Source organism: Schistocerca cancellata, chromosome 1 (genome assembly GCF_023864275.1).
Source record: "Schistocerca cancellata isolate TAMUIC-IGC-003103 chromosome 1, iqSchCanc2.1, whole genome shotgun sequence".
NCBI lineage: Eukaryota > Metazoa > Arthropoda > Insecta > Orthoptera > Acrididae > Schistocerca > Schistocerca cancellata.
Genome location: NC_064626.1, coordinates 243383010 through 243397443, shown reverse-complemented (window position 1 = coordinate 243397443; position 14434 = coordinate 243383010). Strand labels below are relative to the sequence as shown.

General features: G+C 36.4%; 1 protein-coding gene across 2 annotated transcripts in view; it reads right to left on the bottom strand.

The window, feature by feature from the left end:
• Positions 1-14434, bottom strand: part of LOC126170109 (zinc finger protein 236-like) — a 224136-nt gene that overhangs the window by 130147 nt on the left and 79555 nt on the right. For both annotated transcript variants that reach the window (XM_049920698.1, XM_049920697.1), the window contains exons 10-14: positions 7717-7862; positions 4757-4946; positions 4470-4587; positions 4222-4354; positions 2116-2255 (exon numbers count right to left, since the gene is read on the bottom strand). In XM_049920698.1, coding sequence (XP_049776655.1) covers positions 2116-2255; positions 4222-4354; positions 4470-4587; positions 4757-4946; positions 7717-7862 — 727 coding nt within the window. The remainder of the gene's footprint in view (positions 1-2115; positions 2256-4221; positions 4355-4469; positions 4588-4756; positions 4947-7716; positions 7863-14434) is intronic.

Here is a 14434-nt window from a genome sequence, read left to right as displayed (position 1 = left end):
AGAAGAGGACGTACAAGCATAGCGTACACACTATCTTTAGTAAACTTGTTAAAAGTGTTCTGACAATAAATCATAGTCTTTGGTTCCCTTTCCCCACAATATTATCAATGTGATCATTCCAGTTTAAGTTATTCACAACAGTCTTTAGATTTGTGTGATTTATTGTGTATCCGAAATTTAGCGGATTCCTTTTGGTACTCATGTTGATAACTTCAATTACCACTTTTTGCAGCACACATATATCTTGTCTAAATCATTTTGTAATTTGCTTTGATCCTCTGATGACTTTACAAGACAGTAAATGACAGGATCATCTGCAAACAATCTAAGAGTGCTACTCACATTGCCTCAGGAACAGCAGAAGGCCTATAACACTTCCTTGGGGAAGATATTACTTCTGTTTTACTTGATGACTTCCTGTCAATTACTATGAACTGTGACCTTCTCAACAAGAAATCAGGAATCCAGTTGCACAACTGAGATGGTAGTCCACAGGCATGCAATGTGATTAGAAGTCACTTGTGAAGTACAGTAACAAAAGCCTTTTGGAAATCTAAAAATATGGAATCAATTTGACATCTCGTCAATAGCTTCGTGAGAATTAAGAGCTCGTTGGGTTTCACAAGAATGATATTTTCTGAATCAGTGTTGGCTGTTTGTCAATAAAGTGTCTTCTTCGAGAAAGCTAATACTGTTTGAACACAGTATATCTCACAGAATCCTATTGCAAATCGATGTTATTGATATGGGTCTGTATCTCAGTAGATTACTCCTATTTCCTTTTTTGGGTACAGGTGTGACTTGTGCAACTTTCCAGTCTTTAGGTACAGATCTTTTAATGAGTGATCAATCAAATGAGGACACTTTTTTTTTAATAATCTGTGATTTTTCCATCTTCTGCAATGAGGAAACTATTATTTCTAAAGAAAAAATGAATAGAACCTTCTTTGTAAAAAGCATTATATGGTTTAATTTTGTAGTTGGAAACATCTTCGCTAGAAACTTCACCTTGTTTCTTTTAGGTTACTCGAGAAAGACATAAAAAAGTGACACCTGAATGCCCCCCACCCCACCAGTGGGCATTTTTAGTTGTAGTCACGACACTATAAAAAATTGGTGACTGCGTGATTTTTTTTTTACCTAATTTTCTTTTGATTACTACAGGGGAGGGTGGAAGGTGTAAAAACTGTAAAGCGACACAAAGGCTTACAGTAAGCAGGCAGTAATAGTCACGCAACAATTATGAGACTTGCACTGGATAGACTAGCATGGAGGGCTGCACGAAACACCTCTTGGGATTTAACACACCAAGTTTTCTTTCTTTTACAAAAGTGATATATCAATATTGGTACTCTTGCACTTCTATCTAAAAATGTTTCACTATTCTTCAGGTGGTGTACAGAGTTTGATAAGAATTGAGAGGAATGAATTGTAAGCTGAAGCTTGAAGTAAGTCCATGAGGGATACATTGATGAAGCAACTGTAAGAGCCATCCCTATAGATGGCAGGTGCAACGATCTAATGCCAAACGAGCACAAGAATTTTAAATTGCTCAGTGTTGAGAAAAATACTTTTATCACAAGAGGAAAAAGTCTCCTTACTTTTAACTTCCATTATTGTCTCATCTAGCCTTCAAAGTTTCCAAAGCAGTAGCTAGCATTTGACTGTTACTTTTCCTCCCCACCTACATTATTTTATTTTTCCCTAGTAAGTGTACTCCGGCTTAATCCAAACCATTGTGAAGCACAATATCCATTCTATTTCCTCTCTCTTCTGTAAGTGAAAGGACATCCTACACTCCATAAAATAATGTACACGTCAGACAGTTCTTGAGAATTAAAGTATGAATTGATATCAATACGTTAAGGCAATCTCTCTCTCTCTCTCTCTCTCTCTCTCTCTCTCCCCCCCCAAATACTGTAGCACATCTAATTAAACTGATTTTGAGCAGTATATTCAGTAACCAATTAATAGTATGTTACCTATTATACATATATTACTCAGATACATAGTACATATAATTTAGTAATCTTAACATAATTAGCGCCCCCCCCCCCCCAAGCAGAAGCTTATGTGTGAAATACAGATCCCCAATTTATTATCTACATCCATTACCTTAAATGCACATTTAAGCTACTTGGTGCAGAAAACTGCTTGAGGCATATAACACAAGTGTAGTCTTTCACCCCTGTATGTGTCCTGACATGAGCAGTGAGGGTGGACTTCACAGCAAATGATCTGTAACAGTGCAGGCACTGAAACAAAAGAAAACAAAATTTGAGTCCTTTCCAATTTGTACTGATCAATATTCCCATGCATTCAATCAAATGAATATGAATCAAAGCTATTATTATTGGATTTTTTTTATAATGGAATCAACCAATAGCCATCGTAAATTTTTTTTCTTACTTTATTCTGTGTGAGGTTAGATGGAGCAATTTGGTATTAAAGTTATATGATTATCAGGTTTACGGTATCTTTACAACAAGCTGCTCATTTCAAAACTATATAGCTCAAAATGTATTTGGCCGACGACGAAGTTTTAATAGGTTATAGACACATATACTGCTAGTGGAAATCTCAAGTCACAGATTTTTCTCAATTGCCCAAAAAAAGTTCTTACGATTTTTCTAAACCAACTTTTCTCAGACCACGATAAAAATTAACTGAAACTGTGGGTTTGTTTTGGATGTCTTTTTTGTGGTTCTTAGATGCTACAACCACTGTGATACAAATTTTATAAAGAATGATATTTAAGACTAGTTCTATGCATGATGAGCCAAGGAAATACCAGTGGGCGCAGTGGCGGAATAAGGTGCTATGTTGCCAATCACAGGCAAACTGTTTTCCAACAGCCTGGAGGTTCGCGGCAATGATGCATTCATTTTCAAAGCTGTGCACAATGTTAATTGTGAGGTCCAGCATGCACAGGATCAGTCATAAATCAATATTACTCTTTATAAAATCACCTCGCATTGTATGGTTACAGTTGTAGCTTCTTACAACGACAAAAGAGATTTTCAAAATGAGACCAAGTTTTTTGTTATTTGTTTATCCTGGGCTTAGAAAAAGTTACTTCAGAAAAAGCAGAACAACTTTTTTTGTGGGTGATTGAAAAATTCTTTAACTTGAGATTTCCTTTGCCAATATATGTGCCTATAACCTATTACAATTTTATTAACATCAGACAAATACATTTAAGATTTCTGATAATGAATAAAAAAGCATCTTACTTAATGTACCGCAAAAAAATGAAATCTATATTAATGTAAAAAGATAATTACAAGAAGTCCCATAATAAACAGTGTGAATTCTGTAATATTTCTTGCAACAATATTTTTAAAAACTTACTGTAACAAAGTGCATTGTGATGGTATCCAATCACAAACTGACTTGTATAATACTATGGTTCTACAACATAACGATAATTTGTAAGAATTCCAATCCTAAAGAAAGCAGTCGCTGATAGGTGTGAAAATTACTGAACTATCGGTTTAAGAAGTCATAATTGCAAAATATTAACAGCAGAATGCAAAAAGTGGTAGAAGCTGACCTCGAGTGAGATCAATTTGGATTCTGGAGAAATTTAGGAACGTACAAGGCAATACTGACTGACTGAGATTAGAAAATGACACACTTAAATTAGTAGATATATTTTATTACTTGAGCAGCAAAATAAATGATGCTGGTCACAGTAGAGAGAATATAAAATGAAAATGTAGGCTGCCAATGGTAAAACAAGTGTTTCTGAAGAAGAGAAATTTGTTTACATCAAATGTGGATTTGAGTGTTAGGAAGTCTTTTCTGAAAGTATTTGTAAGGAGTGTAGCCATGTATGGAAGTGAAACATGGACGATAAACAGTTTAGCTCAGAAGATAATAGAAGCTTTTGAAACGTGGTGCTGCGGAAGAGTGCTGAAGATTAGATGGGTAGATCTTGCAATTAATGAGGAGGTGCTGAACAAAACTGAGGAGAAAAAAAAAATTGTGGCACAATGACACATTCTGAGACATCAAGGGCTCACCAGTTTAGTAATGGGGGGAAGTGTGGAGGGTAAAAATTGTAGAGGGAGACCAAGAGATGAATACAATTAGCACATTCAGAAGGTTGTAAGTTGCAGTAGTTAATTGGAGATGAGGAGAGATTAGCACAAAAAACTGCATCAAACCAGTTTTTGGACTGAAGACCACAACAATAACCATAATTTATGCTAAATTTACCTTGTATGGCTTCTCACGAGTGTGTATCCGAATATGTCTCACAAGATCTGAAGGTTTCTTGAACTCCTTTGAACAGTAGGAACACTGGTGCCATCTGATCCTTCCCACTCGCCTTTGTCTAATTATATATCTCCTGTAAATTAAGGCATTCAAATTTAACAAAATTATTGAGTTTAAAAATATTGTTTCATCATGTTTCTACCTCTTTTCATAAAGATATAAAAAGTGACTTTATTCTTTCTACTTACCTCACACTTCCATCAAGTGCTTTGTCTGCCAAGGTAATAAGAGAACTTTTCTGCCTTTTAGATGTTTCACTAGACTGGCTTGGACAATCTGTCTGAAGTGTTTCTTCTCTTACTGCTTCTGAAACACGTATTTGGCAAGTATGGAATCCTAAATTGTCTAGAAGATTTGTTTAAAGGCTCTTAACTGACATAGGTTTCAAATGGAAAAACACTGCTCATACTCAAGTATAACACATGCAACATCAACACTAATGTGAGGTGGTGTCTCCAGGAAAGAATTTTTATACCTGGAGGAGATGTTTTATCAGATAGGCCACTTTTCATTAAAGCTTGCTGCAAAATGTCTTTAGGGTCTGCAGCCTTTTCTTCGGTTTTTTTTGATGGCCCTTCTATCGCTTCTTGTAATCCTTGCAGCTGTGTCATGACAGCATTAACATTTACCTTCATGGCTTCTTCCGGATCAAGCACAGCACAAACCTGTAACGTTCAGTGCATTATTACAACCTGTCATAGTTCTTCCACTTGTATTTTGTGGCAATTACGATCAACTCAAAAGCTCGTCAAGAAAACAAAAATAACATTGAATAGGGGGGGGGGGGGTCATTGAGAATTTAATCTATACTAATATTACAAATGCATAACTAGCTCTGTGGAGACATTAAGTCATAGACAGGCACAAGAAAGACTGCTAAACAAGTGAGCATGTAAACAACAACTCATACATATGTGATGCTGTCTCTGGCTGCTGAGGCCAGACTGACCTGGCAGACTGGTCTCAGCAGCCAGAGACAGTTGTCATGTACGTATGAGTTGTTGTTTGCAAGAATGTGTGTATGTATGTTGTCTAATTCAGAACAAGGCTTTTTGACTGAAAGCTTACTTGTTTAGCAGTCTTTCTGTTGCGCCTGTCTGCAACTCTACATCTCCACTATATGGTGAGTAGCAATCTACCCTTTTCATAATATTGTCATTGTTCCATCCTGGATTATCTATTGTTTGATTAATTAGTTCAGTTATGCTTTCACGATTAAACTGCTAAAATGTCGATTTAATTTGTTATAGAGATAGCGAGCATGCTGAAGAATAACATACACTATTTTAGAAATTGTTTAGTAAAACTATATTTACATATAGTTTTACATATACACATAGTGTGAAACATGGAGACAATTACTCTTTGAGAAAACTAGTGACATTTTAGCTGTCACATTTATGAAAGTTGTTTTACACAATATGATTCAACATTATGAATACAATGCTTATTCAATCCTAAAAGCTTTAAACTCTTACTTCCATACTAATATCAGTCAGAACCCCATTGCATTTTAGCCGCTGAACTGATACACTCTAAGACTCACAATGACAGCATCATTTAAATGCTGTACAATAAACAGAGAGATATTGTACATTTACATATAGAATGAGGGAGGCTTTTAGTGAGTCTGTATTTGATTATGACGTGCTAGTGCAGCTGCAGGTAACAGGCAGACATGTGGTCTTGTGGGCCAGTCAACATGATATTGCTGCTATTCATGCCCGACACAGCACCTCCACTGCATTACTGTATTTCATTATGGCAAGTTAATGGGGGAGAAAACCTTCCACCTTTTCACAGTATTTTTACACCAATGAGTGATTCAGCATACACAAGTACACTGACTTCACAGCAACTACCTGTCAAGAGATTGGAGCAGAGTTTGGTAAATTGTTCATCAAAAATTCCTACTATCAGATGTCAAATGCACTTGATTGGATGTAAACTTGGAGAAGGTTGTAACTAGAGTCATGCTGCACAACATCAGTCTAATACCAAATCCTCTCTGAAGAAAATATCAGTTACAGATACCCTCACACAGATTCGTTTGTTCTGATCAAAATGCAATTTGGTCATGGAGAAGGAAGAAACTGGCTTTAATTGCTAGGGTAAGCCCTACCATGATCAACTGGAACGCCATTTTACAACTGAACTTGCGCACATTCACTGAGACAAAACACCAGTCGTAAATTTGGTATAGGGATCGTTACACTCACCAACTATCTATCACTGGGTCTTGGGTTCAATTCCCAGGTGGATCAGATTTTCTCTGCTCAGGACTGGGTGATGTGTGTGTGATATGACACTAATAATCAATATCATAATGCATCTTGTGAATACTTTTTTGTCACATTGCCTACAACATCTGGATTCTGAAGATGGGCAAATACAAGGTTGTAACAGGCAGTTATTACAAACTTGTTCCAAGATAGTGTGGGGTAAAAGAAGAAAAAAGCAGCATAAAATATATCATTTTTTCTCTCTTTAAATACAAAGTAAGTTTTCCAAAGCATGTCGTCCTCCAGCCACTTAAATCTTTTCAACACGGAATTCACTGCAATGGACAGAATGCATTAAAATCAAAAATTTCTGATTATAAAGATACAGAAGTTTCACTTCACTCAGTTTTCATGTGCTCCTCTGATACTGCAACAAAGGAACACAATATACTCTCACACAAAATAAATACTATTGCTGCACAACAGATTCCGAACTATTTAACTGGTGTGGCTATTTGAAAATAGACTTCCAATGGCACTCATTTTGAATGAAATTATGTGGAATGCAACTAATTTAAAACAACTTACTATTGCATGGTTTCATGGACATGTAGAAAGAAATAAATTAGACTAGGGAACATCAGATCTTGAACACCATCATCAACAACAAATGGAAAATTCCTAAATGGAATTGAACATTTGTTACATAAATGGTTTGCTTCATATTTTGTTATATCAACAATAAAACCATAATTATTAAATTTTACATTACGTGCCACATAAAAGAAAGCATCACCAATACAAAATTGATATTGTAATGTTCTTTAACCCAATGGCTGCTGTTCAATTAAAGATAGTTGAGGGATACCACTTTCTGCAATCTCCCTCAGCAGTCTTTAATAAAACCATAACTAGCAATTTTGCAAGTATACATAGAAGTACACATGTGTACTCGTGCATACATGATGTGCACATGCACCCAATCATATGTGCACATTCTCTCTCTCTCTCTCACTCACTCACTCACACACACCTCTTCTTGTAAATGATAAAAGTGAATCAGTGACAGCGTGTTCACAAGATACACTGCATCAAAACAGTTTTTGTGTTTACTTACCAAGATTATCAATTGTTCTTATCACATTAACATTTAACAATATATATTCACAGCAACAATATCTCTAATAACAGCAAATTAATACATGCAGCTTACCCTGTAGTCTGAACAGTGCATACGGCTCATATGCGCATTCAGACTTCCCAGTTTCTTGAAGACGCATGGGCATTCCATACATCTAAATACTTGTTCACCTGACTGAGGTATTGCATGAACTCTGAGTACATGAGCATGAAGATTGCCTAAAAGAAAACATGAAATACTGTAACAATCAATAAGCTTCAACACAGGGTATTTTATGATAACAAAATGTAGCACAAAAACTGTGTGAACAGATGTAATTTCAAGAGTTCAATAAAAAAATCTGAAAAAGATGTGACACTGTTACAGTGAATATAGTTACTAGAAAATGTGTGCGGTGGTTTACTCTTCAGTCCAGAGAATAGTTAGGGGCAGTCCTCTACACTAGTCTTTTCTCTGTAAGCCTCTTTGTCTCAATGTAACTAGTGCGTTCTACATCAATTTGAAGCTGTTTACTGTGCTCAGGATTCACCTACATCTAGATAACCATTCTGCAGTTCACACTTAAGTGCTTAACAAAGGCTTCATCAGAGCACTTTCGGACTATTTCTCTACCATTCCACTTTCGAACAGCACATGGGAAAAACAAACAACTAAATCTTATGTGCCAGCTCTGATTTCTCTCATTTTAAGCCTCTTTACAAGAAGGGGGATATAGAGATACTGTCAAACTATCAACCATTTCACTTTTACTGGCATTTTCAAAAATATTTGAAAAGATCATGTTCTAGCATCTTTTAAGCATATGACTGAAAATAATATATTGTCCAAGTCATAGATTGGGTTCCTTAAGGGTTTCCATGCAGAGAAGACTCTTTACATGTACAGTGAGAATGTACTTAGCTCATTAGATAACATATAGATGCTACTGATATTTTCTATGACCTGTCAAAAGCCTTTGACTGAGTGAATCACAGCATTCTCTTAAATAAATAAGACTATTATGGTTTCACTGGCAGTGCTGCAAAACAGTTCATGTATTACCTAACAGGAAACAATGAGTGTAGTGGCAAAATACCTGTGGCGTAAGCAATTAGTCTTCATCTGATTGGGAATTAATTATATGTGGTGTTCCTCAAGTCTCCATGCTTTTTCTTGTGTACGTTAATGACCTCTCACCCATTACTTTGCCAGATGCTGAGTTTGTTTTGTTTGCAGATGATAAAACATTCCAATAAATAGCATGTCAAGTATAGATTTAGAAATGACTGCTAATCAAATTTTAATTGACATTAATTAACAGTTTGAAGCTAATTCACTGTCATTAAACTCTGAAAAGACCCACCATGTAAAGTTCAGAACCTATACAAGATTTTCTTCCAGCATGTGTATAACTGTGACAACATGCAGATAGAAGACGTTGACAGTGTTAAATTTCTGTAATCACAATTCAATAATAAATACAGTTGGGAAGAGCATATCACAGAATTGATGAAACACCTAAACGAGTCTGTATCTGCAACGCGAATGATGTCAGATGTAGGAGATATAAATTTAAAAAGACTTGGATACTTTTCTAACTTTCATTCAATTATGTCCTAAGGGACCATATTTTGAGGTAACTCATCAGACCGAGTAGAAGTTTTTAGAATACTAAAGCACGTTTAATGAACTTTTTTGTAAATAATGTGTGTCTATTTTAAATCAATAACTCAACACAGAGTATCAATACTAGGAATAAGAGCAAGCTACATAAAGACCTAACATCGCTTACCTTGGTCCAAAAAGGGGTCCAATATTCAGGAACACACCTTTTCAATAAAGTGCCAGCAACCATTACAACGTGGATTCTGATAAAGCACAGTTTAAACAGTGTTCAAAAGACTTTTTGTTAGGCAACTACTCCTACTCTATAGATGAATATCCTTACAGGGACTGTTAGACCAGCTGAAGTAAAAATGTCTGTTAAGATTTCAGTTTTGACAGCACTTGGGCACAACAGACAAGATTAGGTACTTTGTGTATGGTAAATTTATTAAAAGTGCATAACTATGTTTCATTCTAAAGTGTATTACTTCTGTAAATACTGTATTATCAACTTCAGTTTACTGTAACATTTTCACATATTTTGACAATCTCCTGAGTAATGATTACAGAAGTGAATTATATTCAAATGTTCTCTTTTCCTTTAATTTTTTGTTTTATTTTATTTATACTTTCTGACATGTTCCACACCCTTGAGAGTCATTTCATGGTCTATGGAACAAAAACTAAATCTAATCTAATCTTGTTACAATACCGGAGAACGTATTGTTACATTCCATCCAGGATTTTCCATTGTCTAATCTTGTTACATGTTGTTTGTTGTTAAGCTGTAGAACAGAGTACAGTTACAAATGTGTGACATGAAGTTGTAATGTTTTTTATGTGTATTCATTAATGATGTAATTATAGAATATGACACCTGGTTTTGTATGCATAAATTAAAAGAATACAATAGTTACAATATTTTTAACATACTTGTGCCTGGAAATTACTTATGGTCAGAATTAGCTAATCACATGATTTAAGTAAAGAATGTTTACATAGCAGCCTACAATGGACCATGTTTTTTTTTTCATAAATTCATTACAATGGTTGCTTTTCTCTATGTCAGTGTGCGTCAACAAAATATTTCTGCATTTGGAGGAGAAAGTTGGTGATTGTAAGTTTGTGGAAAGACCTTGCCACAATGAAAAACATCTTTGTTTTAATGACTGCTATCCCAAATTGTGTATCACATGTCACACTCTCCTCAATCTTTTGCAATAATACAAAAATGAGTTGATCTTCTTTGATGGCCTGTATCAATCCTATCTGATAAGGATCCCCCACTGTGCAGCAATATTCCAGGAGTGGATGGACAAGAGAAGTGTAGGCAGACTTTTTACTACATTTACTGCATGTTATAAGTCTTCCGCCAATAAAACAGCATCTGATTTGCCTTAGCCAGAACATTTTCTATGTGATGGTTTTAATTCAAGTTGTTCATAATTGTAATCTCTATGTATATAGTTGAACTGACAACCTGCGGAACCTGTCTACATTTTCTGCTGGCCTACTTTTCCCTCCATCGCAAAATTAACCATTCTTTGTCGTCTCAGAATAAGTTATATGAACTTCGTTCCTTCTAATCAAGTTACGCCACAAAGCTTTTTCTTTTCCTCTCCTTAATTTGACTCGGCACCTCTTCACCAGGTACTTGAGCAACCTACTAACCCTTCAGCATTATTCAGTGGCACCACACTTCAAATGTTTCTAGTCTCTGTCAGTGTCAAAAATTTCTCTTTTTCAGGAATGCTTGTCTTGCTATTACTAATCAGAATTTTACATATGCTTTTTACTTCTGGCACTGTCAATTATTTTGTTTCCCATATAACAAATTCCTCAGTGTGTGCAGGCTTAAAGTCGTGTTCACCTACATACATAAGAAGAAGGGGACACTAGAACCTGCTTTGAATGTTCAAAACCTAGGAGAAATGCCACTAAAGAAAAATATGCTATAGAAATCAAAAACAGTTTTGAGGTCCTGGAGACCCTGGAAGCTAGAGAGAATGGGGAGGAAAAGTGGAAAGAAATAAAGTCTACAGTACTATGTGTAGCGGAGGATATATTGGGAAGAAAGAAGAAAATGAGGAAGACAAAATGGTTCAATGAGACATGCCAGAAGGCTATAGAAAAGAGAAGGAAGACGAGGGAAAAGTGGCTACCTGACAGGGAGAATGAGAAGAAAAGGGAACATTTTATCAACATCAGAAGGGAGACAAAGCGAATCCTAAAAGCAGATAAGAGAATATATCTAACCAGTTTGCTATAACAAGTTGAGGCAGAGTGCCAAAACAAAAATTCAAGACAATTCTTCCAATACATAAAAAATCAAAAACGTGAATTTCAGAGCCCGACTTTTTTCATTAGAGATAGGAACGGCAACTTGATAAATGACAAGGAAAGAATTGTAGAAAGATGGAAAGAATACTTGTCAGAACTGTTGAATCACCCGGACCCAGATGAGATGTTAGCTGCAGACAATACGGAGGAAAGGAAAGATGAAGAAGAATGGGAAGTTTATGAAGATGATGTGAAGACCACAATCAAAGGACTCAGAAACAACAAAGCCCCAGGGGAGGACAGAAAAACATAGGAATTAATCAAGGAGGGAGGTGAGAGCTTACACTTAGAGATTTACAAACTGATCCAGTTGATACATGAGGAGGAGACACTGCCAGAAGAATGGAAGGTGTCTATAACATGCCTGGTATACAAGAAGGGAAGCAAAATGGAATGTGGTAACTACAGAGGAATCAGGTTTTTGAATGGAATGTATAAGGTACTGTCCATCATTATCCTCAAAAAATTGCAACCATTCATAGAGAACAACATACAGGAGTACCAAGCTGGCTTTCGACCAAACCGATCGACAATAGATCACATTTTCACACTTAGACAAGTGTTTGAAAAACACTGGGAATATGATAAAGATATTAACAGCCTGTTCATTGATTTTCAATATGCATATGTCAGCATCCACAGGAATAGCCTATAAAATGCAATGCGTGACTTCAAAGCACGGGTTGAAAGTACCGTATTTACTCGAATCTAAGCCGCACTTTTTTTCCGGTTTTTGTAATCCAAAAAACCGCCTGCGGCTTAGAATCGAGTGCAAAGCAAGTTGAAGTTCTGAAAAATGTTGGTAGGTGCCACCACAACTAACTTCTGCCGTCAAATATATGTAGCGCTACACAGGCACCAAAACCTCTGCGTCAGTAAAAAAAGAAGAAAAAGAAGAAGAAGAAGAAGAAGAAGAAGAAGGTGGAAGGTGGAAGACGAGTTTTTTTTTCTCCGACCCGAGTTTCGACCACTGCATTTTCATACATTATCCAACAAAGTAAATACAAATTCCATATTGTTCATCTTCGAATGTAGCAGAATTTCAATGTACTATGAAAATCCGACTGGCAAGACTGTTTGGGATGTTTGTCAATATGGCCAACTCTACGTTCTGAATTTTTTCCTACCTGTGAGAAGAGATGGTTGCTAATAGGAACCCGATGAAATGTGAATCACATATAGTATTCTCTTCACCATAAGAATAATACGAATATAAACATTTTGCCATTTATTCTTTCGTGTTTGCTGCTATCTCATTTAAATCCTGTCCGCCTAATAAACTACGAAACTAGAGTGAGACAATAGCAAACGCGGAAGAATATACGTATCGTGTCATGTTTATATTCGTATTATTCTTATGCCTAATAGTGATACAGTCAGAAATGAAGCACGGCAACTGACTAGATTTTTAAATCTAAGATGACTCTTAATTTCTGTGCAGAATTTGATGTACTAAAGAAGCGGGCGCAAAGATTTTCAAACTGAGAAAAATTTTCGCCTAACTCTCGTTCAGAACATGTTCTATCATACGCAGTCTATTATTTGGTTCTTGTTGATCATTATCAAAGAAAGCAGCAGTGTAAGTAACAACAAATAGCAGTCTCTTGCCATTGTTTCGCTAATGAGACAATTCCTCTCTTTTTTTTTAATTGTAAGCCGCGGTAGCGCGCACAAAAGCAAGTCATGCCACGAGCGGCGACAGGCCGTAAACACGCACTGTCACAATGCGACAAACAATGCATGACACTGTACAGTAATGCATTTTCAGCTTAGAGTGACGTAAACACCTATAACAAAGAAAACAGCACTTATCAGATCAAAGCAAAATAAGCAAACGATTCAAACCAGACGAAGCACGTAAAAAAGGAAGGGTACCCGTATAAATACGGACGGAGCGCCTGACGCATAGCAATGGCTATCTGGTAAAGCTTAACTGCTAAGCTTACGACTCAAACCAAACTACTGTAGCTATATCGTCATTCATTCGACCTAATTTGTGTCTCATATTACAATGGACCAACTTTGTTTCGATTTGGAGGTGCAGCCTAAAACTTTTCTCTCCCCCTTGAATTTCGAGTCTCAAATTTCAGGTGCGGCTTAGATTCGGGAATTTTTTTTTTCCTTTATTTCTAGTCTCATTTTTCAGGTGCGGCTTAGATTCAAGTGCTGCTTAGATTCGAGTAAATACGGTAATGTACCAGAAAATGGACAATTATGCACGGGAGGTAGGGTTCAAAGTGAATCACAACAAAACAGAGTTCATGTAATTAGGAAGAAGACAAGAGCAGGAAGAATTTCTTGAGATAGATGGCAAGAGGTTCAGAGAGTACACCAGTTCAAATACTTGGGATCTTGGTTTACCATGGACAACAACATAAAAATGGACATCAAGGAAAGAACAGCAGTGGGAATGAAATGCATGCATTTCTTCAGAGAGACACTTGGCTCTAAATCGATCTCGGTGATCACTAAGATGAAAATTTACAACACAGTGATATGCCCGGCAGTAACGTACTGTTCAAAGACATGGAACATGACTAAGTGAGAAAAGGAAAAAGTATTAATATTTGAAAGAAGAGTAATGAGGAAGATATGGTGACCAGTTTTAGATAATGGAGAATGGAGGAGGACAAGGAGGAGGAGGAGGAGGAGGAGGAAAAACGATGCAATCTACCTTCTGATGCGACAATGAACTATCCTACAGAAGATAAAGAGCAAAAGAATAAAATGGGTGGGCCATGTAGCTCGTATATCAGATGGAAGACAGGCAAAGATGGCACTAGAGGGGAAACCAAACACCAAATGCCCCACTGGATGACCAAGGCAGTGCTGGATGGATGACCTGACGAAGGACCTAGCAGCCCTG